The 16,088-nt window shown below is 35.9% G+C and overlaps 1 protein-coding gene and 1 pseudogene across 1 annotated transcript; both read right to left on the reverse strand.

Moving 5' to 3' along the window:
• Nucleotides 1-4,009: 4,009 nt before the first annotated feature.
• On the reverse strand, nt 4,010-6,227 carry LOC116144421 (annotated as a pseudogene).
• A 7,232-nt stretch (nt 6,228-13,459) lies between these two features.
• Nucleotides 13,460-15,868, reverse strand: LOC116144452 (phenylalanine ammonia-lyase-like). The gene has a single exon (XM_031429893.1). The coding sequence runs from the start codon at nt 15,729-15,731 to the stop codon at nt 13,593-13,595; it is 2,139 nt and encodes a 712-aa protein (XP_031285753.1). The 5' UTR covers nt 15,732-15,868; the 3' UTR covers nt 13,460-13,592.
• Between the last annotated feature and the right edge of the window lie 220 nt (nt 15,869-16,088).

Raw genomic sequence — 16,088 nt, forward strand, 5'->3', positions numbered from 1 at the left:
GTTTAAACCACTTTGGGACTACCTATCACGTTTGTGACTTACATGATTCATTGGACTTGTAGGGTGTTCAATGAGTCCGAGTCCCGATGACTATTTAAAATGCACACAAACTAGTCCGAATATTCTGGTTACCAATATATATATATATACATCGTTTTATTAGAATATTTTTTCTATTTCAATATTATTAATTACAAAAATAATCCCCAAAACATATTAAAAATATTTTAGCGCCGTCGCCTATATTTCTCTTTTACACACAACCCAACCAACACAAAGTTTCTACAAAGGCTTCATATCTAACAACATAATTTGGATCCAGAAAATTCATCAAAACCCATAGTGTTAGAATGGTTGCCATGAAATGAAAAAGATGAAAAAAAAAAAAAAAAAAAAAAACCCTTGTAAGGAGGTGATACTACGTGGTTAAATAGTGTCATGGTTCCATGTAAAAAGTAAAATGTACAAAAGTTATCACAAGTTGATAAATCACTTAAACAATTTCATATTAAGTAGTTTATTTCATATAAAGATCATATACAACTTTTTAGGTAAAATTATAACTCTTTGTTACAAATTCAATTATTTGAAGTTAATTAACGGTTGTGTATTTGAGTCTTGTCTTCGGGATTGCATGTGTTTATTTAGGTGTATAAATAGACTGAAACTACTCATACACTTACTTTTCTCTCTGTATACTTTATAAGAGTTTTTCAAGCAATTTGATTGTCAAGATTCTACATGTTACCATCGGCCTAACAGCAATGTCAATATCTTGTATCGGTATTCTACAAGGATATTTTGTTTTACTGTTATGAAGAGATGGTCAAATGAACCAGGGGAGAGAGAGAGAGGAAGAGAGCGGTAAGAGACAAGACGAAATGAAATGAAGAAAATAAGAAAATAATGGAGAGAATGATGTTTATGTACATTTTTATTTTTACTTTTTTAAAACTATTTTGATTTTAAATTAGACATGATAAGACAAAAAAAGACTTATTACATGCAAGTTCTTGTAATAGGAGGTAGTTTTAGGGGGGAATTGTAATTTAATCTTAACGGTTGTGATTCTAATGTTATATCTACCGAACCTTTAGGTTTAATCTCTCACATTATGATCGGATGACAAGTCCTTTAGCCACTAGTTAGTTTATACCCATTAGATCTTATATTCAAGTAATAGAGAGGCAATTCCGATTACTAGTTTTCCAAAAAAACACTTGTGGATCTAAGTTTACTTAGTAAACTTACGAATGTTCATGTTTTAAGACCCTGACACAATTTGATGTTAATAGTTGAAACTTATTTTTTTTAAGAATAATACTATATGTTCAAACTCGTTTTATAAACTCACTTTCACTCATATAAATTAGGATTAAATGTGATGAATGCTTTAAATTTAATAAATAAATAACAATAAATGATATATCAAACATACAAGGTTGTCACTTCAGTTTGTAAATTATTTGTACATATAATATTACTCTTTATTGTTTTTTATAAAATTTGGTTTAATTTGTGAAACCTTTTTTCTTTTAGTGGAGAACATAAAGTCTTTTTTTTTACTTCTATTTATTTCTTTCGTCAGTGAATATCTTATCAGAAGATATTTGATATTCTTTTTTTATTTAAATGAAAGACAGGACATACAAGATTTAAGATTTAATAGATTTGTCCTTCTAAAATTTTTAATCAAGCTTTAGTTTAGTAGAATTTTTAGATTTCCTGAGAAATGTATGTAAATAAATGAAATAATTTCCTGAGTAAACGAGAGACAGTGAAGGTGTATATATAGGAGAAGAGAAAGACTTGGTTGCGTTGTAGTAAGTAACAGACGTTTGTAATGGTGGGTGAGCTTAAGGGTGGCAGAGGAAATCGCGGTTGGTCGGAACGAGATGTGGCCGTAGATGAATTGAGATCGGGGTAGAGATTGTGTGGCTTGGACTAAGTAAGAGGGGAGAGAGTAAACTGTTGACTGTGAGATGATAGTGGAAGCCGAGCAAACACCAACACAATTCAAGCGTTACCCTAATTTAATTTCAAATTTAAGATTTTCATAAGCTTACTATCTAATATAATTTTACGATTATGCCAATTTATAATTATTTTATAATTTAAGGTTCATGATATATAGTTCTATGACATATATAACATAAAAAAACTGTTGAAAAACTGTTGGCAACCTTGAACATAAATAAATTTTAGCATAGAATATAAAATTTGCAATATTTATTAGAATTAATTATCTAAAATTACATTGTTAATAAATACTTTTGATGCAATTTTACGAGAAACGACTTTTTCCCACCCAAATAATGGTTTATGACATTTTTCCATCCATAGATTTTTAAAATACAATTTTACTATCTAATTTATATTTCGTTTCTGATTTCGGCATCGTTGTGACTTTACACTACTATATTCTCTTCCTCGATAATTACTCACCAAAACCCTCGAACTATATTCCTGTTGACCTTCAACGCCGACAATCGAGCGATTAGGGTTTGCGCAACCTCCATTCTTAGGTCAAATTTCGATCAATCTCAACCGTCAAAATCCAACTTCTACCACCAAAAGACTCATTGACCTCCTCTCTCAAAAGCTTCAATAGTTTAGACCGAGTTTGCTCTTTGTTCACCATCGAAATATAAATTTTGGTAGTAAAATGACATTTTAAAAGTCTATAGATAAGAAGTGTCTTAACCCAGAAAATCGTTACCTCCATAATCCACACTATACAAAAGTTGAATAGGCCATAAAGTTTTGACCATTATTGTTTGAATGAAATAAAGAATGAATGGGAGAATAAATAACACTGAACATTGTACCCACCAGATGTGCCTATTTTAATTAGGTCACTCTCTCATTCAAACTTTTAGTTTATTTATTGTATTTTCTAAGTCCCTCTTTATCCATATTTGACCAGTTTTATAGAAAGATAATAATTTTCTTTAGTAAAATTAGTCATACTAATAAACTACGTGGGAACTAACGGGGCTTTAAAATTAATACATCAAGGTTTGATCTAAATAACACTTAGCTCCCAGGTTTTAAAAGTGGCACTAAAACCCAAACTTTTGAAATAGTAAAAACTTCGTTTACAAAGCTGATGGACATTAGGAATCTCGGTTTTCTAGCTCATAATTCTGTTAAAATACGTAACTTTTATTAGAATATTTTCTCATTTCATATTATTAATTACGAAAAATAATCCCCAAAACATGTATAAAAATATATTTACAACAGTATTGGATCCAAGAAAATTCATCAAAGCCATTGTGTTAGAATGGTTTTGTATTTGGGTGTTGTCTTCAGGATTGCGTGTGTTATTTTAGGTGTATAAATAAGATGGATAGGGTATAAATTGACTTTTAATAAATGAGTTGAAAGAGAATGATGTTTATGTACATTTTTTTTTTTTTTTTTATCTTTATTAAAACATTTGATTACATGATAAGACAAAAATAGACTTTATATATGCAAGTTCTTGTAATAGCCGTTAGTTTTAGGGGAGAATTGTAATTTAATCTTAATCGTTGGGATTCTAATGTTATATTTATAAACCTGTGGGTCCAAGCTTACTTGGGCTAAACCTTACGAATGGTTCATAACCCTAACATAATTATGATTGAACAATGAAATTTAATCCAGGCCAGCGACAAGTTCAGCACAATATCTACTCTTATACATGAACAATGCCCAATCTTTACTACTGAATTGTGGAAAATATCAACCATTTCTTTTTTCTATATTCAGAAAAGCATTACAAATGAATTTTAATCATTTAATCCCAAGGCGTTAGGAATTCCTTTCACGGGAAGAAAACAATATGAACTAAAAGAAAGAAAAAAAAAAAAAAAAAAATCACACAGCAGAGTGGAAGGGGGCACCATTCCAGTCTGTGAGGCACCTCATTGGATCAATGATCTTACCCTGGCACATAGCCGTGAATACTTTATCAAATTCCTCTCCTGGTGACTTTACTTTCTCACCAGTTAGAATCCTGTTCCTACTCTTCCCTCACAAACTTGTACAATGGATAAGATCTGCATTCTTTGATCCTGTTGGGAACTGCTGCATTTCCATTCTCAACCACAATTCTGGCACTCTCCACCTCTTAGGCAAACGGCCTTCAATTCCTCCTCAAAAGCTCCAATCTTCTGGAAATTGAAGAGTTCACATTCTTCTCCTTTTCGCCGTTGTTCAATGCATGACAACAAGTACTTGTCTTAGCTTTTGCATCAATGGATAGTGCACTGCAGGGATCATCTATGTAAGCGAAAACGTGTTCGCGATCAACCACTTTGATCAGATCTTTCTCACTGAATCTTGATGGGTGAAGTTCTCCGTTTGCTCCAATAGTTAGAACTTCTTAGCCCAGCTCACAGTGCTATTAACTGTGTTCTTCAAATTCTCCTCCAAGTGCCTCAGATCAATGGCTTGGCAAAGTGCTAACAGTATGTAAAGACATAAGCTTCAAGATGTCAACAGCTTCAGCAGTTTTTCTTGAAGAATGAGTCCCAAGGAGTTCACGTCTTGGTTGTGTTGCTCGCACTTGGACATGGCTGGTGACTGATTGGCGAGGTATTGGAGCTCAGAACATACGAAGCCATGGCGATTTCAGCACCCTTGAAACCATAATCCAAGCTTGGATTTCTGCCGCCAGAGAGATTTGATGGCAACCCATTGTGTAAAAGTCGTTGACGAGCTCCGAAAATTGGGCAACATAAGTTTTCCAATCAAGGCATAGCCAAACGTGTATTGTCCATTGAGACACCAATTGGGGTCCCCTGGAAGTTGCCTCCATGTAAAGCCTTGTTCCTTGAAACATCGATCAGAGGGTTGTCATTGACGGAGTTGATCTCCCTTTCAATTGATTTGGTTGAAATCTGATAATTCATCAGTGGGCCAAGCCATTGTGGTGAAGTCCTGAGGGCATAACGATCCTGTTTCGGCTTTTGAAGAGGATCCATCTCGTGCAATTTTTTGGCAGCTTTAACATACGAACTGCCATCTAAAATGTGTTCCATAATTGCTGCAGCCTCAATCTGGCCTGGATGGTGCTTTAACTTGTGTGTCAAATGGTCAGTGAATTCGGCTTCCCCTGCATCACTTCCGCGAAAATTGCTGACAAAATTTCGGATAATACACCAAGAACATAGCCTCAAAAAGAACCATGAAGCCATTCAGATCCAACCAGCATACTGTTCACAAGAGCGAAGCCTTCTTTAGCTGCAACTCAAATAACTCAAAACCGGCGAGTTTAGAGGCTTCTTGAGCATTAATACCTCTCCCTTAGGTCCGGTGGCCTTGGAATTGGGGCGACCGGTAAGTAATCCGGCAATGTAAGACAGAGGAACAAGATCACCGGAGGCAGTGATTGTGCCGCGAAGTGGGAGGCATGGAGTAATGTTGTGTTGAAAGACTGGTAATTGCTTCCAAGTTTCAATCTGATTCCAGAGTAGCCCTGGAGAAGAGTGTTGATCCTCACAACATGGCACTCTTGTTGCTGAGTGTGAGCAGTGTGTGGCGACTCTGTTCCATTACCGAGATTCCAGCATTCAGGAATCTGTAAGAAATATTTTTAGCATTAATTAGTTTCATAAATTATTTAATGATTCTGCAAATATCGTATTTACAAAAGAAAAAAAAAATGTTTGATCTAAAAATCTTTCCTCCTAATGTGTTGAATTCTGTAATACATTTAACCTCAAAACTCAGATATAACTCGTGAGATTCAGATGAGTCAACACGGCCGAGTCCAACGGTACTCATGAGGTTGATTGACTACTTAAACTAACTTGAAACAATTGAAGAAAAACTATTCTTTTTAGCTCACATATCCTAACACTGAGTCAACTCGTCTTGGTAAATAAATATAAACTGGAAACGGACGAAGTTGTTCATAAAGCTTACCTAATGACTCCTTCTGAAGCGGCCACCATTTCTAGTTCTTCTATGGGAAGTTGCACCAAAACCATGGTGACACCATACTATCAGTTCCTTTATTCATGCTCTCCATAACCCAGTCACTGCTAGCTTTAACTCCATCTCTGGATGACTCTGAAAGCTCAATTTGACCCCAGACTCACGGTTGCAATGGCAGCCACCTGAGCTATCGTCAAAGTCTCCCCACCGAGCTTCACCACCGGCTTCCTGTACTCTGCCACCATACGCTTCACTTCATCCAAATGACTCCCTTTAAGACCCTCAGCCACCAATCCCCATTCAAGGGATCATTAGAACTCGTGCACAACCTCTTCAAATTCTCGTTTTCCTTGTTTTACCGTGTATAAAACAGACAATACTAACAAGAAGGGAAGAGAAAAAGTCAGAGAAAAGATGGGAAGCTTTTGTGGTAACTGGAAATCTTGTATATAAATTAAATGGATTTCGTGAGAGGAAATGAGAGAGGTGAAGGTGTATATATAAGAGAAGAGAGAACGTGGTTGTGTTGTGTAAGTAACGGGCGCTGGTTAGGTAAGCTTAAGGGTGGCAGAAGAGAAATGCGGGGTTCGTTGGAAAGAGATCTGACCCGTTGAAGAAGTGGAGATCCAACGGTTTAGAGTTTGGTGGCGTGAAAGTAAGAGAGGAGAAACTGTAACATTGACGGTGAGGTGATAGTGGAGGGGATGGGTGAGAATGCGATTGGACAAAGTAAATACGACCTCTCGCAGGTTACTCTTACACGTCAGCATAACTCAAATATTATAAAGTCTAAGCTTAATAATTTACTTAGGCCTATATCAATTTATTATAACTTAGGGTGACAATGATTCTCTTCTAATTTTAAATATTAAAAAAAATATTTTTTGAAATTAAGAATTTCACTTGTTCGTAAATTATCCAAATATATCGAGAAATTCATATTTATTTATACCTTGGTATTACTGTCAATGATTAACGTAGTTGATATGGTCAATTAATATTTTAAATTATTTGTTTGTATTATTTATTTTGATGATAAAATGGTACAAAAATATTACAAATACATTGACCCAAAATTCCATTGATCCAGTCAAGTTCTCCAATTCTTCTTGCCTTCCTCTCTTTATGTGAAAATCAAGATTTTGTCTATTATGAATTTTATTTAAATAAATATATGAATATAATTGACCATTAATAATATATATATTTGATTTTTAAAGTTGACAAAAATTAGATTCATTTACACGACAAATTCTTAGTGAAATGATCGTGTGTATATATATATATATATATGTGTGTGTGTGTGTGTGTGTGTGTGTGTGTGTGTTTTAATAGTAAAGATCACATTTTTAGTAGTAGCTAATGAGACTTGGTTATTTATAGAAGAGTCAGGACAACCTTGACTTTGTGTGGAATGTAAGGAAGACACAAAAGATTGAATGCCAGCCCGAACAGATTGAGCAGTAGAATAGGGTAGACTGACAGAAGCAAGATTCAGTTGATATAGTCCTGCCTTAAGCTCTCCCTACAGAAGAACTATGCTGGTAACCTTGTCCTTAACCACACAACAATCAGAGTGAAATTCTACCACAACATTATTGTCTTTAGTAAACTTTGAAATACTAAGTAGATTTTTGGTTATATTTGGAACACATAGTACATTTTTAAGATAAAGAGACTTGGACTGCAAAGAACTAGGTAAAAAGGTAAATCCTATGTGTGAAATATTCAAGAACTCACCATTTCCTATTTGCAATTGCCCAGCTCCTTCATAAGTCCTACTGCTGTGCATGTGATTTACATCTGAAGTGACATGATCAGTGGCTCCAGAGTCCATATACCATGCTGGATCCTGCGGTGTAGTATAGTTGGCAGTGGAAGAGGCAATATTTGGCAAATGAGGTGCAACAAAATAAACCTGACTGGATGAAGGAGGTTGCTGATTAGGAACCTTGAAAGTTGAATTATCAATGTTAGGGACTGGAGCAACAGGTTGTTGTCCTCTGGAGAAATCTTGTGAAGAAGAAAATCAATTGGAGGAATTCACAAACGTTGGTCCTGGTTGTGATTGATTACCAGAATAGAAGTGATTAGAGGACAAATGTTGTATCTGTGAATTTCCAGGATAAGTAGAATCAAGTCTTTTCCCATGTCCAAAAGAGTTGTTGTCAGGAAAAAAATATGACTGTCCATTGTTGAAGACAACACCATCAGAAGATCCAGACTGTGGAGAAACTCCATTGTAAATGGAATTATACCGGTGATAACACTGAATAGCTGTGTGTCCTATTTTCCCACGTACTTGACAAATAGGTCTCCCTTTAGCATTCCCTCTACCACGACCTCCGCTGTAGCTATTAAACACTGGTGGTCTATAATTATTGAATTGTGATTCAAACTATCCAGCATGGGAAGGCTGATACGTCTATCCATGTGAAACAAAACCAGTGGAAGGTAAAAAGGAGGCAGGAGGTGGATAGGGTGGGACATATTTTTGATGCACTTGAGTAGTTGGCATGAGATTTACAGCTGGTGTCAGTATAGGTTGAGAAGCACTACTAGCATGGGATGCAATAGTTGACCTATTGTGCAGAGTTGGTGAACTATTAGAGTTAATGATTGTAGCAAGATGAACTGATCTATTTCAGAAATCAACAAAATTAAATTTCTCAATTCACATTTCATGTTTTTGCAGTAGATATTGTGCCTTTTGGATTGTAACAGAATCAAACTTGGATTCTACTCTAGATGTCAAATTTACAACAGCAGCGTCAAATTATGGTCCTAAACCATCAAGAATATGCTGAAGCAAATCTTCATCAGAGACATCTTGGCCACTAGAGTTTAGGCTTTTTGCAATACCTTTCATCTTCTTAAAGTAATCACAGATAGACAAGTTCCCTTCATGAGTGTTCTGTAATAAATGTTTAAGGTGTAGAGCTCTAGCCTTTGAGTCACTTAAAAATTCATTTTCAAGTGCAAACCAAATATCAGTGGAAGCTTGACACTTAGATACCGAACTAAACATACATTCAGAAATGGAGGCCAACAACCATGTAACAAGGAATTTATTAGTACATTTCCAAGCTAGATAAGTTGGATTAATGCATTCTGTAGTACCAGATTCATTCAATTTTGGTTTAGATGTTGACCTAACTACATTTTCTTCAACTAGAATTTTAGGTTCTGACGAAATTAAAGGTTCAGGACAGGGGATACAACCTGTTAAGTGACCATCAAGATCATGAGCACCTACTGTAGAAAGAATTTGTGACTTCCAAAACTGATAATTATCACGGTAATCATCGTGTGTGAGCTTGGGAGTAACCACTTGAAGACTGGACGAAAATGTTGAAGAGTAAGTGACTGAAGTGTTCTGCATCACTTTGTTCAGATTGTTGTTCGAAGTATTAGAGGATGAAGAATTCGCCATTGATGCTAGTCTTTGGCTCTGATACCATGAAAGACTTTGGAGGAGAAGTCAAAAATCTTAGAGAGAATTGAGAAAGACAAATACAATTTTTCTTCTTTCTTTCATTAACTAACTAACGAACAAAGAGTCACATGTTTTATACATTTGAGAAGAAGCAGGAAAAGTAATGTAAAAGTGACAGCACTTTGATGCTAAATGACATGAAGAGACAGCAGTTCTTTGGTGCCTTTGGTGAGCTAACAACGGTGACAAAAATCTAGTAAAAACGGAACCACTTTTGCTTCTTGTCAATACTGCCAATACTAACATATAATTTCTTTACACTGAGCATGAATTAATTAACAACTAACATATAATTTCTTTATACTAACCATGAACTAAGAGTTTAATAACTAATTTTGTTTAAATTGACCAGGGCATGAACTAGCCAATTAAGAACTACATTTCTTTAACTAATAGAACTAATCTCTATAAACTGAGCTGAAATCTTCATAAAGTGATCTTCTTATACGATCCTAAGAAGCAAATATCATACCAAGAATTCATTGATATGGAAATTCCACTTACCATAATCATATGTTTACTCATTACTCTCTCAAGTACCCATTTCACTTTAATCGCAATTATTAACAACACCACCACCATGAAACCTAAACAATTGGTGTTCGAACTTCTCCACCAAGATTTCATGTCACACAACACTAATCACACCAATCAAGATCGTGCTAAACACATTCTAAATCCTTCTGAAACTCAAGAAGCTCAAGCTAATTTAATACTTTTTCTACAGAGGATTTTTTGTAAATTTCACTATTGGTGAGCCTTCCGTTCCACATCTACATGGGTTACTTAGGACCCTTATATGACAAATATACGCGGAATATATTATAAACCAAATTACAACCCCTATAGCTCTTCCACATATTCTGAAGTTCCATGTGGCCAAGTTGTCTATAGCTCTTGCGACTATAGTACGCAATTGATGCATTTATAGAATCAACATGCAGGGATAGTCCAATGGACAACTTGCTATTGGGCAATTCGAATTTGAAAATATAGATAAAGGCAATATTACTATAAGTGATGTGGTTTTTGGATGCAACCATAACAACAGAGACGGTGAAGAAGAAATTTATTATGAAATGTCTGATTGGATGGAGTCATCGGAGGTGTTGGTGATCAACAGGTTATATATGGAGAGGAAGATACTCAAGTACTCAATGGAATTTTTGGACTTGGTAGTCGAAAACGTGCCTTGTCTCTTCTTCATAGATTTGGTTTAAAAATTTCCTATTGCATTGGTAATAATCTCTACTGCCTTAAAGAGTTGATGTAGGTAATCAATTGATTACTGAACCACTATAACTCTGTGTGTTACTTTATCAGTTTTCTTTTATGCTCTTTTGATTTCTCATATATGATTGTTTGTGTTCTTGCTGAATTAGAAACTTAGGAATCTGATTTACTCTAATTCAATCAGTCTTGAGTCCTACAGTCTTACGATCCTTCCCATTCTTCCACATACGTCGATTATCCTTGTCGTTACGACGTTTGCAACATTTGCACTATAAAAATAAGTGCATGTACCAAATTTCATATGTAGATGATACCAACTCAATTGGAAAATTTGCCACTAAGCAATTCACATTTGAGACATTAGATGAGGGCACAACCATAATGAAAGATGTAATCTTTGGTTGTAGTACAAGCCACAAAATTCACGGTGACCATCGACAACCAGTAGGACTGTTCGGACTTGCTAGTCAAACACCTACCATATCTATTTCTAATAAATTTGGCTTTAGATTTTCGTATTGCATTGGCAATATATCTAATCTAGAATATAGCCATAACAAATTAATATTAGGTGACGATATTGTACTTGAAGGCGATTCAACCGCTCTCAATTTCAATAAAGGGTTGTATATATTATGTTACTCTTAAAGGGATTAGTGTTGATGACAAAATGCTTGATATAGATTGTAATACATTCAAGAATGATAGCGACGAAAGTCAAGTAACAATTGACTTTAGTATTATAGAGACTTGGCTAGTCACAAAGGCATATCGAATTCTTTAGGAAGAAATCGAGCATCGCCTCGAAGGGTTCTCAGTCACAAAGTCTCGAACAGTATATAAATGGCAATTGTGCTACTATGGATCTTCAAGGGTTTCCAGAGGTCACATTACATTTTGCTAATGGGGCTAATTTAGTTTTGGGTGAGTGGAGTATATTTATACAGATAAATATGTCAATGTTTTGCTTGGCTTTTGGTCTAGGTGAACAACATAATGAAGACTTCCACAACTTGAATGTGATAGGACTTCAAGCTCAACAATTTCATAACGCAGCTTTTGATGTTGTGGGGGATAAGTTTTATTTTCTAAGAATTGATTGTGATCTTCTTGAAAATTAACTATATTAATAGAGATAATATTGTTTTAAGAGAATTGATAAATTTCATTCATCTAATATTCTCATTAAATCTAGGTTTTTGAAGCTTTTAAAACTTATACGAGATGAACTATTTTACTTGGTATTAATTATATTATACGGACTTTTCAATATGAACAAGTTGTAAAATTTTAATATTATTTTAGCATTGATAATGAGATCAATGTGACCAGTAGCTGAACCAGTAAACACTTACTTGGCTAATTTTATATTGTTATATTTTTTAAATAATTGGCTAATTAGGAATAATTTATTATAAAAGTAATGATGCATGTACAAATTAATTATACAAATAATTACTTACAGCTCTACATGTTTAACATGTCAACTATTCTAATTTATTTAATTTATCTCTAATTTAAAATGACTCAATCACATTTAAGCAAACATCAGTTTGTACAATAAGTAATATAATTAATTATCCAATCATATTTTTCTACGTTGCTTTACATGCAAGATTTTGTATAAACTATATGTAATATTATTCTATTCAAATTAGGAGGTAGTAATAATAACCCTTATCTCATTAGGTTAAAAAACCAAGCATAACAATTATATATACTATTTTACTATCTAAATTTATATTCCATTTCTGATTTCGGCATCGTTGTGACCCTACATCACTACCGTTCTCCTCCTCGATTATTACTCATCAAAACCCTTGAACCATATTCCTGTCGACCTTGTTAATCGCCGATAATCGAGCGATTACGGTTTGCGCAACCTTCATTCTCAAATCAAATTCTGATCAATCTCAACCGTCAAAATCCAACCCTCTACCACCAAAAGACTCATTGGTCTCCTCTCTTTAAAAGTTCTAATAGTTTGAACCGAGTTTGCTCTGTGTTTACTATTGAAATATAAATTTAGATAGTAAAGTGACACTTTAAAAGTCTATAGGTAGAAAAGTGTCATTAAACCGGAAAAGGTCGTTACCTCCACATTTTACACACTATATAAATGTTGAATAGGCCATAAAGTTTTGACCAATTATTGTTTGAATGAAATAAAAGAATGAATGGGAGAATAAAGAACACTGAACATTGTACCCACCCGAGGTCCAGATGCGCCTATTTTAATTAGGTCAGTCTCCCATTCAAACTTTTAGTTTATTTTATTGTATTTTCTAATTCCTCTTTGTCCATATTTGACCAAGTTTTATAGAAAGATAATGAATTTTTCTTTAGTAAATTATAGAAAATTTTCGTCACCTTTTCCTAAATTTCTTTTAGCGGGAGAAAGAGAGAGGAAGAGAGCGGCAAGAGAAAAGACGAAAATAAGAAAAGAATGGAGAGGGTAATAAATTTACTTTTAATAAATGAGTTGAAAGAGAATGATGTGTTATGTACATTTTTTTTTTTTATCTTTATTAAAACTATTTTGATTACATGATAAGACAAAAATAGAATTTATTATATGCAAGTTCTTGTAATAGCCGTTAGTTTTAGGGGAGAATTGTAATTTAATCTTAACGGTTGGGATTCTACTATTATATTTATAGAACCTGTGGGTCTAAGTTAATTAGGCTAAACCTTACGAACGTTCATGTTTTAAAGCCCTAACATAATTATGATTGAACAATATATGCTACTCTTATACATTGAACAATGCCCCAATCTTTACTACTTAATTGTGGGAAAGAATATGTAACCATTTCTCATTTTCTATAAATGAAATTTAATCATTTAATCCCATAGGCGTTAGGAAATTCCTTTCACGGGGAATTGAAAACAATATGAACTAAAAGAAAGAAAAAAAAAAAAAAAAAAAATCACACTAGCAGAGTGGAAGAGGGGCACCATTCCAGTCTGTGAGGCACTCTAGCATTGGATCAATGATCTTACCCTGGCACATAGCTGTGAATACTTTATCAAATTCCTCTCCTGGTGACTTTACTTTCTCACCAGTTAAGAATCCTGTTCCTAGCTCTTCCCTCACAAACTTGTACAATGGATAAGATCTGCATTCTTTGATCCTGTTGGGAACTGCTGCATTTCCATTCTCAACCACAATTCTGGCACTCTCCACCTCTTTAGGCAAAACGGCCTTCAATTCCTCCTCAAAAGCTCCAATCTTCTGGAAGATTGAAGAGTTCACATTCTTCTCCTTTTCGCCGTTGTTCAATGCATGATCAACAAGTACTTGTCTTAGCTTTTGCATCAATGGATAGGTGGCACTGCAGGGATCATCTATGTAAGCGAAAACGTGTTCGCGATCAACCACTTTGATCAGATCTTTCTCACTGAATCTTGATGGGTGAAGTTCTCCGTTTGCTCCAATAGTTAGAACTTTCTTAGCCACTAGGCTCACAGTGCGATTAACTGTGTTCTTCAAATTCTCCTCCAAGTGCCTCAGATCAATGGCTTGGCAAAGTGCTACCAAGTATGTAGAAGACATAAGCTTCAAGATGTCAACAGCTTCAGCAGTTTTTCTTGAAGAGATGAGTCCCAAGGAGTTCACGTCTTGGTTGTGTTGCTCGGCACTTTGGACATGGCTGGTGACTGGATTGGCGAGGTATTGGAGCTCAGAACAATACGAAGCCATGGCGATTTCAGCACCCTTGAAACCATAATCCAAGCTTGGATTTCTGCCGCCAGAGAGATTTGATGGCAACCCATTGTTGTAAAAGTCGTTGACAAGCTCCGAAAATTGGGCAAACATAAGTTTTCCAATCAATGCAATAGCCAAACGTGTATTGTCCATTGAGACACCAATTGGGGTCCCCTGGAAGTTGCCTCCATGTAAAGCCTTGTTCCTTGAAACATCGATCAGAGGGTTGTCATTGACGGAGTTGATCTCCCTTTCAATTGATTTGGTTGAAAATCTGATAACTTCAATCAGTGGGCCAAGCCATTGTGGTGAAGTCCTGAGGGCATAACGATCCTGTTTCGGCTTTTGAAGAGGATCCATCTCGTGCAATTTTTTGGCAGCTTTAACATACGAACTGCCATCTAAAATGTGTTCCATAATTGCTGCAGCCTCAATCTGGCCTGGATGGTGCTTTAACTTGTGTGTCAAATGGTCAGTGAATTCAGGCTTCCCCTGCATCACTTCCGCGAAAATTGCTGACAAAATTTCGGATAATACACCAAGAACATTAGCCTCAAAAAGAACCATTGAAGCCATTCCAGAACCAACAGCAGTACCGTTCACAAGAGCAAGGCCTTCTTTAGGCTGCAACTCAAACAACTCAAAACCGGCGAGTTTAGAGGCTTCTTGAGCATTAATGACTTCTCCCTTAGGTCCGGTGGCCTTGGAATTGGGGCGACCGGTAAGTAATCCGGCAATGTAAGACAGAGGAACAAGATCACCGGAGGCAGTGATTGTGCCGCGAAGTGGGAGGCATGGAGTAATTTTGTTATTGAGAAGACTGGTAATTGCTTCCAGGATTTCAAATCTGATTCCAGAGTAGCCCTGGAGAAGAGTGTTAATCCTCACAAGCATGGCTGCTCTTGTTGCGGAGTGAGGCAGTGTGTGGGACGACTCTGTTCCATTACCAAAGATTCCGGCATTCAAGAATCTAATGAGCTCCTTCTGAAGAGCGCCACCGTTCTTGGTTCTTCTATGGGAAGTTGCGCCGAAACCAGTGGTGACACCATAACTATCAGTTCCATTGTTCATGCTCTCCATGACCCAATCACTGCTAGCCTTAACACCATCTCTGGCTGATTCTGAAAGCTCAACTTTGACGCCAGACTCATCGGTTGCAATGGCAGCCACCTGAGCTATCGTCAAAGTCTCACCACCGAGCTTCACCACCGGCTTCCTGTACTCGGCCACCATACGCTTCACTTCCTCCAAATGACTCCCTTTAAGACCCTCGGCCACCAATCCCCAGTTCAAGGGATCAGTAGAAGCCGTGCACAAACTCTTAAGACTCCCGTTTTCGTGAACGTTCATTGCAGCTGCTTCCATTGCTTAATTTACTCTGTATAAAACAGACAAATACTAAAAGAAAGAGAAGAGGAAGACTCAGAAAGAGTGCTGATAAGCTTTGGTGCTTACAGTGAAATCTGTAAATTAATGTTAAGGATGCTGTTGCTGAGGAAAAGAGAGAGAGAGAGTGAAGGTGTATATATAGAGAAAGAGAGAGACGTGGTTGTGTTGTAGTAAGTAATAGGTGCTGGTTGGTGAAACATAAGAAGTCGCAAAAGGAAATTGCGGGGTAGGTTGAACTTGAAAAGAGATCTGAGCCGTTGAGGAAGTGGAGATGGGAGGGTAGAGATTGTGGTGGTGGCGTGGACTAAGTAAAAGGGAAGAAAGAGTAATATT

Source organism: Pistacia vera, unplaced genomic scaffold (assembly GCF_008641045.1).
Source record: "Pistacia vera cultivar Batoury unplaced genomic scaffold, PisVer_v2 Contig445, whole genome shotgun sequence".
Classification (NCBI taxonomy): domain Eukaryota; kingdom Viridiplantae; phylum Streptophyta; class Magnoliopsida; order Sapindales; family Anacardiaceae; genus Pistacia; species Pistacia vera.